The sequence below is a fragment of the Clavispora lusitaniae genome (assembly GCF_014636115.1).
Source record: "Clavispora lusitaniae strain FDAARGOS_655 chromosome Unknown tig00000105_pilon, whole genome shotgun sequence".
Lineage (NCBI taxonomy): Eukaryota > Fungi > Ascomycota > Pichiomycetes > Serinales > Metschnikowiaceae > Clavispora > Clavispora lusitaniae.
Genome location: NW_027093978.1, coordinates 1,464,322 through 1,483,529, shown reverse-complemented (window position 1 = coordinate 1,483,529; position 19,208 = coordinate 1,464,322). Strand labels below are relative to the sequence as shown.

The 19,208-nt window shown below is 45.8% G+C and overlaps 10 protein-coding genes and 1 non-coding gene across 11 annotated transcripts; 7 read left to right on the top strand and 4 right to left on the bottom strand. All coding sequences in view use genetic code 12, as the record gives it.

The window, feature by feature from the left end:
• Positions 1-2,085: 2,085 nt before the first annotated feature.
• On the bottom strand, positions 2,086-3,315 carry FOB63_003686 (alkene reductase; the record flags this gene model as incomplete). The annotated part of the gene is made up of 1 exon (XM_002615175.2): positions 2,086-3,315. The coding sequence occupies one exon, from the start codon at positions 3,313-3,315 to the stop codon at positions 2,086-2,088; it is 1,230 nt and encodes a 409-aa protein (XP_002615221.2).
• A 969-nt stretch (positions 3,316-4,284) lies between these two features.
• FOB63_003685 (3-methyl-2-oxobutanoate hydroxymethyltransferase) lies at positions 4,285-5,208 on the bottom strand (the record flags this gene model as incomplete). Its single annotated transcript, XM_002615176.1, has 1 exon — positions 4,285-5,208. The coding sequence occupies one exon, from the start codon at positions 5,206-5,208 to the stop codon at positions 4,285-4,287; it is 924 nt and encodes a 307-aa protein (XP_002615222.1).
• Positions 5,209-5,852: 644 nt separating this feature from the next.
• On the top strand, positions 5,853-6,908 carry FOB63_003684 (lactoylglutathione lyase; the record flags this gene model as incomplete). The annotated part of the gene is made up of 1 exon (XM_002615177.1): positions 5,853-6,908. The coding sequence occupies one exon, from the start codon at positions 5,853-5,855 to the stop codon at positions 6,906-6,908; it is 1,056 nt and encodes a 351-aa protein (XP_002615223.1).
• A 646-nt stretch (positions 6,909-7,554) lies between these two features.
• FOB63_003683 (glutaredoxin) lies at positions 7,555-7,869 on the top strand (the record flags this gene model as incomplete). Its single annotated transcript, XM_066102344.1, has 1 exon — positions 7,555-7,869. The coding sequence occupies one exon, from the start codon at positions 7,555-7,557 to the stop codon at positions 7,867-7,869; it is 315 nt and encodes a 104-aa protein (XP_065958362.1).
• Positions 7,870-9,032: 1,163 nt separating this feature from the next.
• Positions 9,033-10,253, top strand: FOB63_003682 (PP2C family serine/threonine-protein phosphatase; the record flags this gene model as incomplete). Its single annotated transcript, XM_002615178.1, has 1 exon — positions 9,033-10,253. One exon carries the CDS (start codon positions 9,033-9,035, stop codon positions 10,251-10,253), a length of 1,221 nt encoding a protein of 406 aa, XP_002615224.1.
• A 381-nt stretch (positions 10,254-10,634) lies between these two features.
• FOB63_003681 (mitochondrial 37S ribosomal protein uS19m) lies at positions 10,635-10,910 on the bottom strand (the record flags this gene model as incomplete). Its single annotated transcript, XM_002615179.1, has 1 exon — positions 10,635-10,910. One exon carries the CDS (start codon positions 10,908-10,910, stop codon positions 10,635-10,637), a length of 276 nt encoding a protein of 91 aa, XP_002615225.1.
• Positions 10,911-11,039: 129 nt separating this feature from the next.
• Positions 11,040-13,010, top strand: FOB63_003680 (DEAD/DEAH box helicase family protein; the record flags this gene model as incomplete). Its single annotated transcript, XM_002615181.2, has 1 exon — positions 11,040-13,010. One exon carries the CDS (start codon positions 11,040-11,042, stop codon positions 13,008-13,010), a length of 1,971 nt encoding a protein of 656 aa, XP_002615227.2.
• A 493-nt stretch (positions 13,011-13,503) lies between these two features.
• FOB63_003679 (uncharacterized protein) lies at positions 13,504-14,367 on the top strand (the record flags this gene model as incomplete). Its single annotated transcript, XM_002615182.1, has 1 exon — positions 13,504-14,367. One exon carries the CDS (start codon positions 13,504-13,506, stop codon positions 14,365-14,367), a length of 864 nt encoding a protein of 287 aa, XP_002615228.1.
• A 131-nt stretch (positions 14,368-14,498) lies between these two features.
• On the top strand, positions 14,499-18,080 carry FOB63_003678 (Reverse transcriptase (RNA-dependent DNA polymerase) family protein; the record flags this gene model as incomplete). The annotated part of the gene is made up of 1 exon (XM_066102343.1): positions 14,499-18,080. The coding sequence occupies one exon, from the start codon at positions 14,499-14,501 to the stop codon at positions 18,078-18,080; it is 3,582 nt and encodes a 1,193-aa protein (XP_065958361.1).
• Positions 18,081-18,297: 217 nt separating this feature from the next.
• FOB63_005602 lies at positions 18,298-18,385 on the top strand. Its single transcript has one exon. It is a non-coding gene; the product is annotated as a tRNA-Lys (tRNA).
• Positions 18,386-18,437: 52 nt separating this feature from the next.
• FOB63_003677 (RNA methyltransferase) lies at positions 18,438-19,184 on the bottom strand (the record flags this gene model as incomplete). The annotated part of the gene is made up of 1 exon (XM_002615184.1): positions 18,438-19,184. The coding sequence occupies one exon, from the start codon at positions 19,182-19,184 to the stop codon at positions 18,438-18,440; it is 747 nt and encodes a 248-aa protein (XP_002615230.1).
• Positions 19,185-19,208: the final 24 nt, after the last annotated feature.

The window sequence follows — 19,208 nt, the reverse complement described above, 5'->3', positions numbered from 1 at the left end:
AACATCAGTACCTCCCTAAAGAACAGAACATCAGTACCTCCCTAAAGAACATCAGTACCTCCCTAAAGAACATCAGTACCTCCCTAAAGAACATCAGTACCTCCCTAAAGAACATCAGTACCTCCCTAAAGAACAACAAGAACATCAGTACCTCCCTAAAGAACATAAAGAACATCAGTACCTCCCTAAAGAACATCAGTACCTCCCTAAAGAACATCAGTACCTCCCTAAAGAACATCAGTACCTCCCTAAAGAACATCAGTACCTCCCAAAGAACATCGTACCACTTCACGTTAAGAATGGTTTGCTGTATATTCCAATTGTTCTCTTCCTTTAATTTCCGGGTTATCTTAACGTCTACGTGTGAGCAATGGTTGTAAACTGACTGTATTGTCTCAGAGACCTTCTCATCTGGCTTTCAGTTTCTACACACGCTTGCATCCAATCAAAATCTTCAAGTGCGATGTAAGGTAAATATCATGGGGAACTGTAGGTTATTTGAGCCAGCCACATGGATTATTTCAATGGACTAGGAGTCAATTCCTTGCTAACTTGATTTATTGGAGGGCTACTGCACTACGATTTACGAATTATCCATCCATACGCATATGCACCTTCATACACTCCAATTGACCACGTCAGTCGCCACTTTTTGCCTTGATAAATAGAGACAATTTCCTTGTTTCGATAATTCAATATCTTTCTCTATCATCATGGATATCCTTTTCTACTGTATTATGTTCCTCATCAGTTCGATTCCTTATCCTTTCATTTTGCGTTTACTGCACCCTTGGAATCGCGTCGGCTTTTGCTTGTACGCATTGTGGCACTTTTCATTCATGCGGGTTGGTTTAAAAAGGCGTTATGGAGACTAGTTATACAGTCTTATGGACTGAAGTTGCATGAGAAGGAACACAGACGCACAATTGGGTCAAACAAAAGTCTATATCAGAAATAAATGCCGCTTGTTCCATTTCGTAAACCATAAAGCTGTTTGGGGCTTCGTGGAATTCATGATCTGCTTCTTAATTATTTCATTGGCTGAGCGAACCCCGATTCTATTTTACTTTTTAACTGCATGATCGATTAAATTTAAATCTTGCGTATCTTCAATTTGTTCGCAATTTCCACTTTTTGGAAATTTTTCCATTGTGACTTAAGTTGGCCCATGCCAAAATAGTTAGCTAAGTGGTGTCTACATTATCAGAGTCTTCGCTGATAATAGTTACCATCAGATGCCCTTCGGGACTTTTGCAAACGTGTTTTCTGACTTTGACGAACTATTGTCGCACGATACTTCGAAGTCTAGAGTTGGCAACACAATCATTCTGATGGTTCATACCTAAGAGCGAAAACCACCATGTGCGAAAGGCACAAACGACAATAGACTTTTCAGTTTGCAAATATGTGCCTGAAGATCCAAAGAATACGATTATTGAATAAAGCTACATTTAGTAGAGTGGTTTTCGTTTGAGTGATATGTTCACGAGTCTGCTATGAATTACTTAAGTCTTCACAATGGATACTGCTTCGTTCGCTAAAGCCATGTAGCATATTGTCACTATTTCTTTATTTCGCTGAAGAAGTGTCACTATGGAATGAGACTGGGGAGATGCCGATGGAAGTAATTCAGACTTCCGGACCCTCTTTTTTGGCTTGTATCTTCTTTGCTTTCTTCATCAGTTCATGCTTTCAATACTTATAACTCAGCGCCTTCAAATGAGAGAGTAAGGGTAATAATGTTGCCGAAGAGCATTGTGAGATCATGTTAACTGATAGTTTCGCTCCTAGTAAATGTGTATACGTACTGTGTTTATCTCAAGTTTGGATCGATTACTAGTGTATATTCACAGACTCTTGGTTTCTGAATCCGTAGGGAAGCCAGGTTCTTGTACAGTGTATGATATAGTTGAGACTTGACTCATTTGTCGGAGTTCGTTTGTACACCACCCAAACCCGATACTTTAGTCAGGTCTTGATAGCTGAGTTTCACTGTGGCTGGATTACTCAATCTAATTCATGACCAAAGAAGTCAAACAACGTTAACCATAAATTCTATCTATTTCATTGTACACGTTTATAAAGTTAAAGCTGAGCCTTGGTAACGTCAATAGGTGCTGGAAGCCTCTTTTGTTCCTTCTCCTCATCGAAAACCGTAGCCTCTCCGGCACTGTTAAAAGTGTTGTAGCCCCAGTTACTGTTGTTGTAAAATAAGGCTCTGTTGTAAGGGGTCAAGTCAGTTCCATCATGGAGCCTTTGGACTAAGTCTGGGTTTGAAGTGAAGTATCTCGCGAAAGCAACAAGGGTTTTTCCGTCAGAGACATCCTCCACGAGAGTGTTGAATTCGGGAGCATCGTATGTGTAGTTTCCTGCCTTAATAAGAATGCCCTTCCACACAGACTTGGCAAACGAGTTGTCGCCGTAGATGTTCTCCGGTGAAATATCGCCGCCGCCTCCAAATCTAGGCTCCACAATGGACACATAGGCGATTCTCTTTCCTGCCCTGGCCCTGTTCTCAAGCTCGCCCAAAAAGTGGCCAAACTGCGCCACTGGACTGACTTCGCCCTCCTCAGCAAGAATGCCTTGGAACTTGACCCATGGAGAAATACGGATGGCCACTCTGTCGGCGCCAATCTCCTCGATCAACCGGTCAATGATTTCCAAAGCCAATCTTGATCTGTTTTCGATCGAGCCTCCATACTTGTCAGTTCTGCTGTTAGCACTGACTTGGAAAAACGTATCCACGAGATATCCATGTGCACCATGGACTTCAACATAGTCGACGCCAGCAGCAACTGCATTTTTGGCAGTATTCACAAAGTCATCCACCAAATCTTCAACCTCCAGCGTAGTAAGCTCGTGGACTGGGTTTCCGGCGGCCTCTGCGGCTTTTCGGGACTCTTCGCTTTCGTACAGAGCAGTTGGAGCGATCAATGGATACCCAGCCTCTTTTGTCGCTACCGGGTCAGCCACACGGCCCAATGGCCAAAGCTGCATCGACACTCTCGATTTGTTGGCGTGAATCTTATCTGTGATCTTCTTCCACGCAGCCACATGCGATTCAGTATAGATTCCTGGAACGTTTTCGTAGAGACCGGTTTTGGGCGACAAAATGGTGGCTTCTGTGATCACCAAGGAGCCGGGAAACTTGGTACGGTCATCATAGTACTTGTACTGGAGATCCGAAGGTGTGTGGTCAGGAAGCGCTCTTTTTCTGGTGGTGGGAGCATACACTATTCTGTTGCTCAATTCGTGTTTCCCAACCTTAATAGGCTTGAAGACATCGGTGTTTTTTAAGGCTTTCACTGCGACCATTGCTTTGTGATTTTCTACTAGTTCGGAAGAAAAACGCTACACTTTGGTTGTCTTTAAGTACTGTGGAAATCAGGTGAGGTTTCGAGCACTGTGGCACGAACGTTTGATTTGTAAGCCCGAATGTGTCCATTCTGCACAGAAAAGGACACAATTATCACCAAATCATGTCTTCTTAATCCCGCCGTTTGACAATATAAGCAGGACCTTATGTGGAAAGGAGTATATTACTAATATCTGGGTGCCATGGATTGGAATGGAAATAAGACGGGTGGAGTTAAAATCCGCTCGTAAGCTTCTACGCTTATCCGCAGGGTCTTAGCGTTTGACATGTCGGAAATTTCTATACATGTCCGACCGCTTACCAATCCTTCCAATTTGCACGTACCAGGTGGCACAAATCACGACGGCATTAGTTTATTATGTATTGTACTAGAATTTAACCTACAGACTATATCAGCCGATAAGACGACTGCGACTTCAAAAGATTGGGAAGTTGCGCATGAGAACTTACAGGCTAGTATTTCTTAAAGTGAAGTCCTGATTTACCTATGTATTAGTGAGTTTCGTTAAAGTATTCGAATGCATAGATGAAAAGAGCAGAAATGCAGGGTATTGAAAAGAAAATCACCAGTAATGTGGGTGCAAAAAATTTGCTCATTATCAAATGAGGTTGGAAAATAAAAGATGAAAAGTTTCCCTCATATGCGTACATAAATCGTCCTTCGGAAGTCATCTCTGTGACTAGCATCAAGTTGGAATAGCGACATCCTGATACCATACCAAGGCATTCCTGTAGCAAGTTCAGGAAAAGGTCGAGTGTCAACTGCATTTCTCCACTCAACAACTGCTCTCTAAACTTTCAAGGCGGCAAATTAGGAATATCAGTACAAATGGCCCCGTTCTGTTTTAATGTCGTCATCAGTAGATCGTTATCGTTAGATTGCCAGCATGCTCATGTACTCTCACCGCTCATTTCTCCATATATGCTTTGATTTCCTGCAAGACGCTTGATTTCATCTTGTAGCCATGTTCGTTTGGGTCAGGAAACGCTCTTTCCTGGACGTCGGTTTTGTATTGTGCCACGGCAGCTGTGGCCTGGTCAAAGAAATTCATGTACTGTTTGACAAACTTAGCAGGCGCTTTGTCGTTCATTCCTAGCATGTCGGCCAAGACCAAAACTTGACCTGAAACACTTGGACCTGCGCCGATGCCAATGGTGGGCACATTGACAGAGGCCGTGGCCAACTCGGCCAATTTGTTGGGAACACACTCCAACACGATGGAAAAAACGCCTGCTTCCTCAAGGGCCCGGCAGTCGTCCAAGATCTCCTTTGCCCGCTCAAAACTGCCTCCTTGCACTTTGTAGCCGCCAAAGGTGTTATGTTTCTGCGGCGTCAAGCCAACATGGCCCATCACAGGAACTCCAGCACCCACTATTCTTCTGATGGTGGGAGTAATGTCTTTTCCTCCTTCGATCTTGACCGCCTGCACCCTGGCTTCCTTGACAAGCCTGATGGCAGTCTCGACTGCCTGGGAGTCTGAAAGTTCAAACGTGCCAAACGGCATATCTGCCACTAGGAAAGACGTGCTGTTTCCTCGGGTCACAGCACGGGCATGGAAAATCATCTCCTCGAGCTCGAGCTCGTTCGTGTCCTCGAAGCCAGACGAAACCATGGCAAAAGAGTCGCCCACCAATGTGATGTCTATGCCGCTTTTTTCTGTGATTCGGCCCGTAAGGGCATCCCAAGCCGTGGCTACGGAAATGGGAGTATTTTCCGCATAAAGCTTTCGAAGATCGGTGAGTGTGGTTCTTTTAGGAGCATTGTACGCCGACCAGCAACGCGAAAGAGAAGAAAATCGCTTGCAAAACACAAGTCGGCCTGCTGTGGACATTACTGGGAAAGGTAAAGCTTTGCACCCATCTAGTATGGGTGTGGGATGTACGGGTGTCGGAGCTCTTCCGATGACAAGGTGAGGCTAGGACGGGATAGTAAGATGATTACTGTGTATTTAGTACTAGAGGAACTTGGGAGCAGTGATGGTACTTCAGTTTTTTGCTTTTCGTTTTTGTTTGGGTGTTTTTCGATTTTTGATTGCATTTTTGCGTTAGCTACTTTACAGTTTTTCGCCTCTTGTGAATTAGTAGCGCATAATAGTGGTGAGATGCGCAGACTTCATAATCATACCCAAGACTCATCGAGATAGCAAATTCTTTTGAGAGAGATTCAAGACTAGGATTGCTTGAAAATCGACAAGATTGAGTCGCTGCATAAGTGAGAAAGCAAACACATAATGCCTGAACACATGTCTAAGCTACATATTGCCAGATACGGCTAGATATTGCTGAATACAATATTGCTGGAGACATTATTGCTGGATACATTATTGCTCGATTGCTAAACATTGAGAAGGGATATGCTAGATGCATGAACTAGATAGATACTCTAGATTGATACTGTAGAGCATCAATTGTCTCATTCAAGGTGAGTCTTTCACTTCTAGAAAACTCCGGCCTGCTTATTAAAGCGGATAACGGCATGCTGTCTGCACACCATCCGAGCAACATAAATTGGCCTCCGGACCCACCTTTTTCTCTTCAACACAAAATGCCTTGCATAGATGACTCCTTTCACATGAACCACACCTGTGTCCGTATCAAGGACCCAAAGGTGACGGTTCCGTTCTACGAAAAATACTTTGGCATGAAGCTCGTCAACCACTTTGAGCTCGACGGATTCACATTGTATATGTTGGGATACCCCACGGCAAAGAACGTCAACTGGGCCGACAGAGAAGGTATTTTGGAGTTGTGCCACAACCACGGTGTCGAACACCAACACGACTACCAGTTGAACAACGGCAATGGCGAGAAGTTCCGTGGTTTTGGCCACATTTGTATCACGGTGGACAACATCCAAGAGTGCGAGCAAAAGTTGCTTGCCGACGGGGTCAAGTTCCAGAAGAAGTTGAGCGACGGCAGACAGAGCAACATTGCGTTCTGCTTGGACCCCAACGGCTACTGGATCGAGCTTGTCGAGCACGGTGAAGGAAAGCAAGCTGGCACCACCAACACCGAGACGTACAAGTTCAACCACACGATGATCCGTGTCAAGGACCCACAAAAGTCGTTGAACTTCTACCAGAAAGTTTTGGGCATGAAGCTTTTCAGCAAGCACGACCACGAAAACGCCAAGTTCACCTTGTACTTCCTTGGCTACGACCACAAGGACACATTCAAGGCCGGCGAAGCAGAACGTGGCGACCAGCTCAAGAGACAAGCGCTTATTGAACTCACGCACAACTGGGGAACGGAAAACGACGACTCGTTCGAAGGTTACCACAACGGAAACTCGACCGAAAACGGCGCCATTCAAGGATACGGCCACACTTGTGTTTCGTGCGATGACGCGGCAAAGTTCTGTCTGGAGATTGAGGCGGAGTTTGGCGACTCCGTTACCTGGGCTGTGAAGTGGAACCAGGGTGCCATGAAGAACTTGGCCTTTATCAAAGACCCCGATGGATACTCGGTGGAGATCATTCCAAACAACATTTTCCACGACTGGGTTGACGGCAAGCCTCCTCTGCGTCTTTGAGTAGTAGAAGAATAGAAGTTTGATGTTGGAGTACTCATTGTACGAGGAAGCGAGAACATCTTCATGATGCAAATCTGTTACTAATGTATATATTACAATTAGAAAGTCAATAATACAGTTTAAGAAGATGCAAACGTAGTACTATAAATGCGAAACCGGCCCCTACTAATTTATGAATGAGCTGTATCTACTAGAACGATTGGATATGCTATCTGCTATCGCTATAGCACACATAAAGTAGCACATCTTTGATTCCCGATTCGTACTGTCTCCTTCATACATAACTCACAATTATATCAAGTCATGCTGGCCAGGATAGGTTGTCTCCTGCTACAGTTATCGCAGTCAATGACAGTCTTATCAAAAAACGAATTGTTCTAAAATTGTGCCACGAAAAAAAATTGCCTGGAAATCAATAACTCCTCCATCGCCCCATACACCACCACAAATTTGCCGTCTTCAAGTAAAGCCGTCATCATCTTGGGTTGCATTGCCCCATGCCACAGTGGATTTGTCAGCGGGCGTGCGGGCGCCAATAATCTTTAGTGCCGCACGGCCACTCCGGTCCCGCAATCAAATGCTACTATATATATTGCTCGGGTTCATGTTCTACGCCTTCAAACGCTTCTTTTTCGCAACTCCAACCATGGCATCTGCTCAAACAAAAGAAAAGGTCCAGGCCTTGATCAAAAACAAGCCTATTTTCATTGCTTCCAAGTCTTACTGCCCATACTGCACCAAGACCAAGAACACTGTCGCTTCCATTACTAAGGAGGCTTACATTTTGGAATTGGACAACGAGGAGGACGGCGCCGAGATCCAGGACGCTTTGTTTGAGATCACCGGCCAAAGAACCGTGCCAAACATCTTCATTGGCGGCGAGCACATTGGCGGCAACTCCGACTTGCAAGCCTTGCAGTCGCAGGACAAGTTGGAGCCTAAGATCAAGGCTGTTTTGTAGAGGTATAGGAATGAATGTCTATGAGAGAGATTAACGTAGAAGAGGGTAGGAGGGTAGAGGAGGGTAGAGGAGGGTAGAAGAGGGTAGGAGAGGGTAAGGTCAGTCTCTAGTTGAACAAATCATGTCAGATAAGTTCACCGTGGAAGTGTGGCCGTTCCGAGACCTCGGTGTCTTCAGTCGTGGAGACAGACCCCCATTCTGTAATTTCAATAGAGTGGGAAAGCAATTGTTCTAGCCCTTTCTTGCGCCATCAGCTCAAATGTCTACGCTTAAGATGTCTAGAGCTTAAGTGATTACCGAATGGTTTCTTCTCTAAAAAGATAGACCTATCAGACACTCTTGCTATTCAATTTAGAAGACCTGTTCAGACAATCTTATAAATCAATTTATCGTAATGTGAATATTGTCAAGAATGTGGTTATCATAGACTGCCTTGATAGTCTGTTTTGCTTGAAGGATCCATCAACTAACGCACGGAACATATTTAGACAATAGCCAGAGGAACTAAAAAGACTAAAGTACCAGCAAATCTTGTGCCACAGTTACTCCAAAATTGGTTCTTTTCCACTTTTGCCAAATCATGAATTCTGCAAACATTCCATGTGCCTCATGTCTTATCGAAATGCGCATTCCGGGTTTTCCCAGGATTCCCCAACTTTCCTGTCTTCTCCACGTCTCATTCTTGGAGACGCAACGAAAGGCAATTGCGGGCTACCAAGACACGTGCGAGCTGCAACTACAAGAGGCACGAATAGACTTCGACAAACATAGACGACGCCAAAGAAATAGACTACGCATAAGTCTTCACTATTATCCCGGAGGTACAGTCCCGAGCACATCCACGCCTAAGGATTGTTGATCCAAGCTATCCGATTAGGGCAGATAGATTCCCAGATAGACTGCCGGACACAGTGACAGCCACAACTTCTGATAGGCTGATTCACTAATTGACTGACGACCTATAGATATAGACTGACTGACCGACAGATCGACTGACTGACAGATTGACAGATCGACTGACTGACTAACCGACTAACTAACTGAGTGAGTGACTGAGTAACTGACTGAGTAACTGACCAACTGAGTGACTCTGAGTGCTGAATACTGACTCTCGTAACTACTTCACAGGCGCATTCCAATTGTATCGGCCACATAGACATCCCATGTCCCGGTCACCTCGCCTTGTGCGGCACCTATCCGACTCCGTCACGTTTACGGCGATCGGCGAAAAGAATTTCCGCCTCCGGGTTCCACTATTGAAAAGTCCCTCGCATCTTGGCCACCACTCTTCTCGCGGAAACAGACGAACAAACGAAGACCGCTATTCAGCCGCGGTTATGGACCTAGACAGTCCTGTTTTCGCCTTTGGCGTCTATGACGGCCACGGCGGGCTGCAGTGTCTGACTTTTTTGCGTGATCACTTGGCCAAAGTCATTGAAGAAGCGGGGCTGCTAGTGGAGGACGACACGGCTCGACAGGAATTGATTCGCAACTACGCTAAAAACATCGGCGGCTACTGGAAGCGCTGGTACAAGCACCGCAATGAAAACTTGAAACGCATGCAAGAAAGCACGCCTCAGGTACAAAAATTGGCCAATCTCAGCTGTGCCGACGACTTGATGTCGCGGCTCCCTTTGGCGTTTTTGCAAACAGACTATCGCTTTTTCAACGAGGACGACAATGCTCTGGGATCCACTTGTCTGGCTGTGTTCTTGCACACACTCACTGGAGGAAACTACTTTGAGCGCAACAGTGTGTCCAAGTTGACTGTGGCACATGTGGGGGACACACGGGCCATTCTAGTTGACCGCAACGGCTTTGCCCATGCCCTTACGTCACCACACCACCCGCTGAACCCAATGGAAGCGCGTCGGTTGAGAAAATACGCCGCCAACTTTTTCATGACGGATTCGTTTGGAGAAGAACGCTTCGTCTCGCTCGCTAACACTCGTGCTTTTGGCGATCTCGGCTTCAAACAGATGGGCGTCACGGCCGAGCCGGATGTGTCGCAGTATATTATTGGCGATGCCAGCGCCATCAAGAAACTTCTCTCTCCGGAAGAGGTGAAATCGTGTACTGTTGGGGGACAGGGCGGAGACGAAAGTTTTCTAGTGCTCTGCACCGATGGTGTTTCGAACGAGATCACAGACCAGGAAATCGCCGACATAGTCATGGCGAACTACAATCTCCGCGGGCTGCACAAGGCGACGCCGCAATTTTGTGCCGAAGAGGTCGTTCGGTTCGTGGATTACGTGGGCGGTGACGACAACTCAACATGCATGGTCATACGGCTCGGAGGGTGGGGGCTGTGGCCGGTGGTGGACCGCACAGGGCTGTTGCGCCAGGAGCGGTTGAATGCCTATACTCCCAGAGACCGGGGGTAAATAACATCATATCTTTTGCCTAAGACAAAGACGGCTACAAGAAGGAAAAAAAAAAAAATCCATGTTTGGTTATCGTGCTCATGCTACCGTTATCCATCTGAAGGCACTGCTCCATGGATGAGACGAACCAACTGCGTAGATTGACCTACGACACGACTGAGCTGGCGAAAGAGCTGGCTACAGATCTGGCGAAAGAGCTGGCTACAGATTTGGCGAAGCTTCGGCTGCAGATCTGGAGCTCCCGCCTAACGCTGGCTAACATCCGCTATAGATCTGCTAAAGATTCTGACAAACGATCAGTCTAGAGCCTACACTTCCTCTCATTACTTCTGTATTGCATATGTACAAGAAACGCCACGGCCAGCCCATGGCACATGTCCCCTAGTTCTTCGAGTACTTGTAGGTGAATCTCTTCCGCGTGGGCGCAAACTCGCCCAACTTCGAGCCCACCATCTCGTCCGTCACTTCCAACTCCACATACTCTTTTCCGTTGTGCACCTGGAACTTCAAGCCCACAAACTGGGGTAAGATGGTGCAGCTTCTGGCGTTTGTTCGGATGGGTGTGCCGGTTTTGATGGCGTTTGCAATGGGCAACGGAACCACGTGAGGCCCCTTCCACGCCGACCGACCCTTGAGAAGTTGAAATGCAGCTCTCATGAGATTGTGGGAACACAGTGAGGCTCCAAATTTTCGCTGAAAAACCTAGTGGGTTTGGGTTGGCGCGGTCACGTGCGCCCGCGCACCTGGCTTCACCATCGCATCAACCTCATCTCGGAGAAACCAGTCATGTTTGCCCAGAGGTTTGATCCGGCGGCGGTTGGGGCGGCCGATCCGGCCAAAAAATTGTTTAGCCGAAAGAGGAAGGCCAGTGAAATGGAGAAGAAAGATGAGAGCGAAAAGGAGAGCGAAAGTGAGAGTGAAAGTGACAGTGAAAGTGAGAGTGAGAGTGAAAGTGAGAGTGAGAGTGAAAGTGAGAGTGAAAGTGAAAGTGGAGACAATAAAAATGAAAGTAGCGGTGACAGCGACAGTGATAGTGAAAGTGATAGCGATAGTAATAATGACAGCGACAGCGATAACGGCCAACAAATCGACTCCGAGAAGTCACAGACAGAATCTATAGAGGCGATGGAGGTCGATCAAACAGGCTCAGGAACCTCGGAAGCGCCTGAACCTGAAACTAAAGACAAGGACGTTTCAAATGACCCGGACTACGTTTCCAAGCACTCGGCGATTTTCCTGAAGTTCAAGAAAGCCGCACAAACTGCCCATGAGTCGGAAGAGGAAGAGGAAGAGGAACAAGAAGACGCCGTCGAAACCCAAGATTTGGCGCCGTTGCCGCAGCCTGAACTACCCTCCGACGCAAAATTAGTTTCAACCGATACTCACAAGAACAACCTTGACTGGTTGGCTACTCCCACTTTCATCGACCCAGAGCTCAAACAACCATTTGAAGAGCTTGGAGTTACTGCGCCCGTTCTCAAAAACCTCCGTGCCATGGGGTTTTCCAGTGCATTCTCTGTCCAAGTCGGAACACTTAGATTGATAATGGAGGATATTCGTCGAAACAGACTTGCCCCCGACTTTCGAGGTGACCTCTTGGTCAATGCGTCTACAGGTTCGGGTAAAACTTTGGCGTATCTGATTCCTGTCATCGAAGCCTTGTATGACCGCGTTGTTCCTCGCGTCCGTGCAATCATCTTGGTGCCCACAAAGCCTTTGATCACACAAGTATCCCAGACGCTCCGAGACCTTTCGAACGGAACGACTTTGTCCATTGTCAGTTTGACTAGTGATTTGTCCATCAGAGAGGAAGGCATAAAAATTACCACTAACATTCCCGATGTCATTGTGTCCACCCCAGGTAGATTGGTGGACCACTTGCTCAATGGCTCTATTTCCTTGGAGGCACTTCGGTTCTTAATCATTGACGAAGCGGACAGATTACTCAATCAGTCGTTTCAAAACTGGAGCAATGTGGTGGTTTCAAACTTGGAAAAATGGGTCGACCCGGCATTGAACACCAGCAACATATGGAGACTACAGACACAGAAAATGATCTTCTCGGCCACATTAACCACAGATGCCGGTAAACTTTCGTTGTTGAAGTTCAACAGCCCTAGATTGCTTGTGGTCAATAACTCCAAGCAGCTTGTGCGCGAGATGTTCTCTGTTCCAGTTAAACTTCACGAAAACCGCCTCAGGTTCACCTCAAGCAAGACTGCCATCAAACCACTTATACTTGCCAAGTTCATGATGCAAGCAAACAAGCTTTCGTCTGTGCTTGTCTTTGCCAACTCGAACGATGCTACTCTTCGGTTGTCGAAAGTGTTGCAGAATCTTTTCAATAAGTTGGTTCCCAACAAAAATATTACAGTTGCATATATGAACTCCACCAACAACGTTGCGTCGGTGCGAGGACGCCTTTTGAAAGACTTCGCTGAAAAGCGTGTTCATGTTTTGGTGGCTACGGACTTGATCGCTCGTGGTTTGGACATTTTGTCCATCACCGATGTCATCAACTACGACTTGCCCAACTCATCTCGTGAGTATGTTCACAGAGTGGGTCGTACTGCAAGAGCAAATAATGAAGGTAACGCATACACCTTGTGTTTCGGAAAAGGGGAAGACACTTGGTTCCAGAAGATCATGGCAGATGTGGGCAGAAGCAAGCCGATCGAGGAATTGGATGAGAGTCAGGAAATGCTGGTTGACAGTGCGGATCAGCAGATTTTCGAAGAGGTCATGGCGGCGCTTTAGTGTTAGCATATATACAAAATAGATTTAGAAGCCCTAGTTGAAGAAATAGGATGTAAATCTGTAGTGGACAGAGAGAAAAATCATTTGACAGGATATCCTTGAAATGATAGTTAGAAGATGTGAGGCTTGACAGGAATAAGAATTGGACTGTCTCACATTCCCTATGGTTTATTTGCCTAATATACTACGCAATCTTAAGCATGTTAGGAGAGAGAATCAGGTCACGTGCAAGACATTGAATGGATCATATGACGTGCGGTCAGGAGACGCGCGCGATCACGAGATATAAAACTCGGGGTTATACCCTGGGGGGAAGTCCAAGTAAGATTAACATAAGTTAGGATAGTTAACAAGTTACGAAGTATCTTTATTGAATCCGTAATTCTTACTCCCCTCAGTATCTTATATTTTATTATTAAGATCATACCAAAACTGTCCTTACAATTGGTAGCGCCGCAACAACGATTCTAGAGGAATCCATCATCAGTCAATCATGTCATCCACTACGGTCACCCCCGACATTCAACAACCTGTTACCACTGGAAACAGAAAGATCCCTGAGAAGAGGATCCCCATGTTGACCTACAACACTCCAGAGGTAGCGAAGTTGTTTCAAACTTGGATCGACATCATCAAAGAGATTTCAACAACAAAGAAGTTGACTAATGAAGAAATTATCGAATTGGTAGATAACCATTGCGAAGAAGAACTTCAAGAAGCATTTCGGACGTACCGAAACCTGAACACGTTTGAGTTAGGGTCTTTCGCCGAATGGCTCCTTAAAAGCAATGGAATAGAGAAACGTTCGCGTTCTCCATTCTCAATTATGAATGACACGCTTCAGGATATTCCTGCAGGTACGTGGCAACACTATTGTGACCAATGGAGAAGAAGAAGGAACCAACTCTACGGAAAGGATCAGACTTTGACAATCGACGATTTGTACCAGTATGCTTTCATTGAAGCAATCAGAGATACTCAGCTCCAAGGCCTTTTGAGGAACCTTGACCCTCGACCAGCGACGGTCAGCGAGTTGGTCGCTCAAGCTGAAATCTTAGCGAAGCGGTACAAGATCCCTATCGAAAGGTTAAACCGCTCTGTGGTCAAACCACACCAGTTGTTCCAAATCAAAGAAGGAAACAAGGATGCGTCAACCGCGGATAGAGGACGTAAGAGATTCAGGGAGAAACGTTACCCGACGAACAAGGAAAGTAACACCACCCAATCAAAACCTTTTAAAAGAAAGCAAGGTTACCGCTTCTCTCACTACAAAAGAAGTTCCAATAAGGATTATCTGAACCAAGATGCTGACAAAGAACAGCCAAAAAAAGACCAAAGCTGGAAGGAAGCTATGTGAACGATCGTTTCAGCGACAACTTAAGAGTTCAACGAATAGCGGTTGAGCAACAAGAACGAAAGAAGAACAAAACAATAGACCTTTCGCAGGCTCCCGATTTGCCCATAAAATATGGCACATTAGATGATTTCATGATCCCTGTAACCGTGAATGATAAATCATTTCCCGGAGTTCTCGTCGATTCAGGCTCACCCCTTGATTTCATCGACCTCGACACGGCGATCGAACTAAAGGCAGAATTACAAGCACTTGCTAAGCCTAGCACACTTACCTTCGCTAAGAAAGGCGAAGTCGACCTGGTAACACACAAGGTTACCCTTAAACTAGAAATGAATGGTTACATTGAGTACAGACCCTTCGTGGTTTATCCAAACCTTCATGATAAGATCCTATTAGGACGCCCGTTCATCATCGACCATCACCGGCGACTCGGACTTATACATCCGCTGATGCAACTCCGGCCAAATCAAACCGTGATCGAGAACGACACGAAGTACGAAGACATTAGTCTCGCAGAACTCGAAAGAGAATGTAAAAAACATAATAATGTTATACTGACTCTCCTTGTGCAAAGGATTGAGTACGACGAGGATGCACATCCAGGCATAGTCCCTGTTGATTTCGACCTAAAACGTTTTGATGACGTTGTAACGGACGCGTTACCCGCAGGTCTACCTCCTGATAGGAAGGTAAAGCATCGAATTACTCTCGTCCAAGGTTCTACCCCGCCGCACCGACCTCCGTACAGATTGTCACACAAAGACAAACAGGAACTATCTACGCAGATTGAGACTCTATTGAAAGATGGACGAGTAATCCCGTATGGTTCCCCTTATGGAGCACCCGTGATCTTCGTGCACAAGAAAGATGGTACCAAACGCTTGTGCGTGGACTATCGTGCATTGAACTTGATCACCATTAAAGAACGATTTCCGCTACCCTTAATTGATGATATCTTTGATACCATTCAAGGTGCGAAAGTCTTCAGCTCCCTTGATCTTCACTCTGGGTACCACCAAGTGGCAATCGCGGAAGAGGATTACGACAAAACTGCGTTCGTAACGCCTTACGGTCAGTACGCGTGGAGAGTAATGCCTTTCGGTCTAACGAATGCTCCGGCTACGTTCCAAAGACTTATGAATGAAATATTTCACAAGATTCTCAACAAGACCGTGGTTGTCTATCTAGACGACATCCTCGTTTTCTCGAAAACGCAGAAGGATCACAAGCGCGATTTAGAAGAGGTATTTAAAATCCTCCGAGCAAACAATCTCATCGCTAAAAGAAGGAAGTGTTACTTCTTCCAAACAAGGTTGAATTTCCTTGGACATGTGATCAGTTCGGAAGGAATTTCCCCGAACGAAGACAAGATAAAAGCCATAAGAACTTGGCCAATCCCGAAATCAAAAAAGGAGGCATTAAGCTTCTTGGGATTGACGACATATTATCGTCGTTTCATTGAGAAATACGCTCATATCGCAGCTAGTCTATACGACTACACCGCTGAAAAAACTAAATGGACTGAAGAACAGACAAGACTGTTTAACGAGCTCAAGGACAGATTAGTTTCTGCTCCTATATTAATATTACCAGATCCAAAGCAGAAGTATGTCGTTTACACTGATGCAAGTGATCGCTGCATCGGTGCCGTCCTACAACAAACGGATAAACATCACAAACTTCTTGGAGTCGTTGCATACGAGTCAAAGAAACTCAGTGGAGCGCAATTAAATTACCCGGTACGCGAAAAGGAATGCTTAGCAATTCACTACGCCCTTAAGAAATGGCAACACTACTTAAGTGGGACAAACTTCATCGTATACTCTGACCACCAGTCCTTGAATTATATTCGCACGACACCCCATCAGAATCCACGTATTTTACGTTGGTTAGAATTCTTCGCACGGTTCGACTTTGAAATCAAATACATTCCAGGACCCAAAAATGTGGTCGCTGACGCTCTTAGTCGCCAACCTCAAACCATTCATACGGTAAATCGAATCGGCTTACTAGAAGAACCTGACGTGTTGAATTTGGAGGTCATGAAGGAAGAATACATCAACGATCACCAGTTCGTCGATGTCTACAAAATCTTAATCGAAAAGCAACCTATTGACCCACAATTAAAAATACAAAACAAACTTCGCAAGTACACCGCATGCGATGGCCTTTTACGCTACGCCATCTCCACGCACGACAATCCACGACTATGCGTTCCGATCGGGGTTGTGCGTCGCCTCCTATTACGACAAGCACACGACGCGGATTTGAACAATCACCCCGGGGCATTAAAGATGTGTGAGACCTTGAGCAGACAATATTACTGGGCCAACATGCTCAAAGACTGTAAAGCTTACGCGAGAACATGCGAAGTCTGTCAACTAACGAAAACTGCCACACAATCTCCATACGGCTTAATCATGCCAATGCCCGTCCCGCAACAGCGATGGACAGAAATATCAATGGACTATATCACAGGTATGGAAAAGTTAAAGAACGGAAATGAAAAGGTCTTAGTGGTCGTCGACCGCCTTACCAAAATGGTACACCTTATTCCGACCCCGTTAGAACTCAATACTAAAGCACTTTTCAATATATTTATGAAAGAGGTTGTCCGATTACACGGAATACCAGAAGCAATAACATCTGATCGAGATCCGACCTTTACCAGTCACATGTGGAGTGTCTTCTCACACTTCCTAGGGATCGACAGACGAATGTCTACTGTCAACCACCCACAAACGGATGGACAGACGGAAAGAATGAACCGAGTGGTAGAACAACAAATTCGCGCCCTACGACTCACGCACAGTGACCTCAACTGGGAAGAACTATTACCTATTGCCGAGTTCGCAATCAATGGGTCATATCAAACAACCATTGGTACTACACCTTTTTTCGCTAACTACGGATTTCACCCTCGTGTTCACTTCAAACTTCCGTCTGATGACGACGTTTCGCTCGACGAAACCATAACCTTAAATGCTAAAGACGTTCTACGATCACATACCACTGTACTTTACCAAATTCGAGAGAATATGGCACAGGCCCAAGACAGCATGGAAAGACATGAAAATCGCCACCGACGTGAATTGATCTTACACCCTGGTGAGCTAGTGGCTATCAAACGCAAACATCTATTTCGTCTGGACTCTCAAACCAAATGGTTACACCCTTACGTTGGACCGTTTACGGTGGAACGACGTATCAACGACAACGCGTACGAAATCAGGCTCCCACCTGATATGCCAACGCACCCAGTCATTAACGTCGAAAATCTTAAACCATTCCTCGAACGAGACCACGATGTTTTGCACATACCGCCATACTCACCACTTGATTTAGATCAACGAATCAACGACATCACTGAAATTACTAAAGTCGACGATTTGGGAATCTTCATACACGTACGCTGGAAACACTGTGATCCTGTCTTGACCACCAAAGTTCATATTGCTGCCTATCGAAAGATAGCCCGTGAGAAACGCTGTCAACTCGAACAAGCGTACAATCACATGAAAGAACTAGACAAACAGTTTCATTCTGAACTCAGTTGGGATACACCTCCGGACAGAGGCCCAACACCTCCGCCAACAACAATGCCTACGCGCAGGCTTCCATCAATCCATGAACCTGCTATCGATCGAGGACGACCGAGATCTAGGAGGGGGAGAATGTTAGGAGAGAGAATCAGGTCACGTGCAAGACATTGAATGGATCATATGACGTGCGGTCAGGAGACGCGCGCGATCACGAGATATAAAACTCGGGGTTATACCCTGGGGGGAAGTCCAAGTAAGATTAACATAAGTTAGGATAGTTAACAAGTTACGAAGTATCTTTATTGAATCCGTAATTCTTACTCCCCTCAGTATCTTATATTTTATTATTAAGATCATACCAAAACTGTCCTTACAAGCAAATGTACAAGCCTGGTTAGCTCAATCGGTAGAGCATTTGACTCTTAATCACTATAAGGTCAATCAAAAGGTTGCGGGTTCGAGCCCCGCATCGGGCTTTCTTTTTTGCTTTTGCTTTCTATTTTTCGTACTAGAACCTTGTACAGAATGCTATGTAATTTTGATGCTATATGAGGAGCCAAAGATGGCTAAAAGTCCCAAGGGCGAGCCGTTTTGCCATAGGCAAACCACGCGAGTCTTGTATTTATCGCCAAAGAGCTCGTGCGACACCTGTCTAATCTGGTCCAAGTCCAGGTTTCTCGGAAGGAAAAGGCCAAAATGGTCGGAAAACTTGCGGAGACTGTGGCAGAGCTGTCTCAAGTTGAAGGGCTCCATGCTGAATAAATCAAACCACTGCTGTTTTTTGTAGTTTGGTCCGCCCCACGGTGGAGAACAGAAGATAAAGTCAAATTTGCCGTTTGGCAAATCCACAGGAATCCAGCTGCTGTCTTCCAGCAACTTGTTCCAGTCTCCTTGAACAAACCAAGTGTTGGCATCGACGCCGTATACGGTGCTATTATGTTGTGAACACTTGATATTGTTGGCATTGACATCTACACCTCCAACGTTCTTGAAGATCTTGGCAAATTGAATAGTATTGCCTCCGCCTCCGCAACAAACATCGAGAATGTTTTCGCAATCTGGCAAGAGCTTCTTCACAAGCCTGGCCGTGAACCGGGCTGTCACTTCTGGTGTGACACTGTACCATAATTCTGACGTGAGATATACACCCTCGTCGAATTTCGAGAAAAGCAGGTACCTTTTCCGCCAGTACTTCTTGCACTTGTTGGGAAGTGACGCATATGTATGCATTAGGAGCTCATCTTCCTGGGCGACCTCGAATTCGGAATCGGACATTGGGGAAGAAGATGGGTCTGCGCG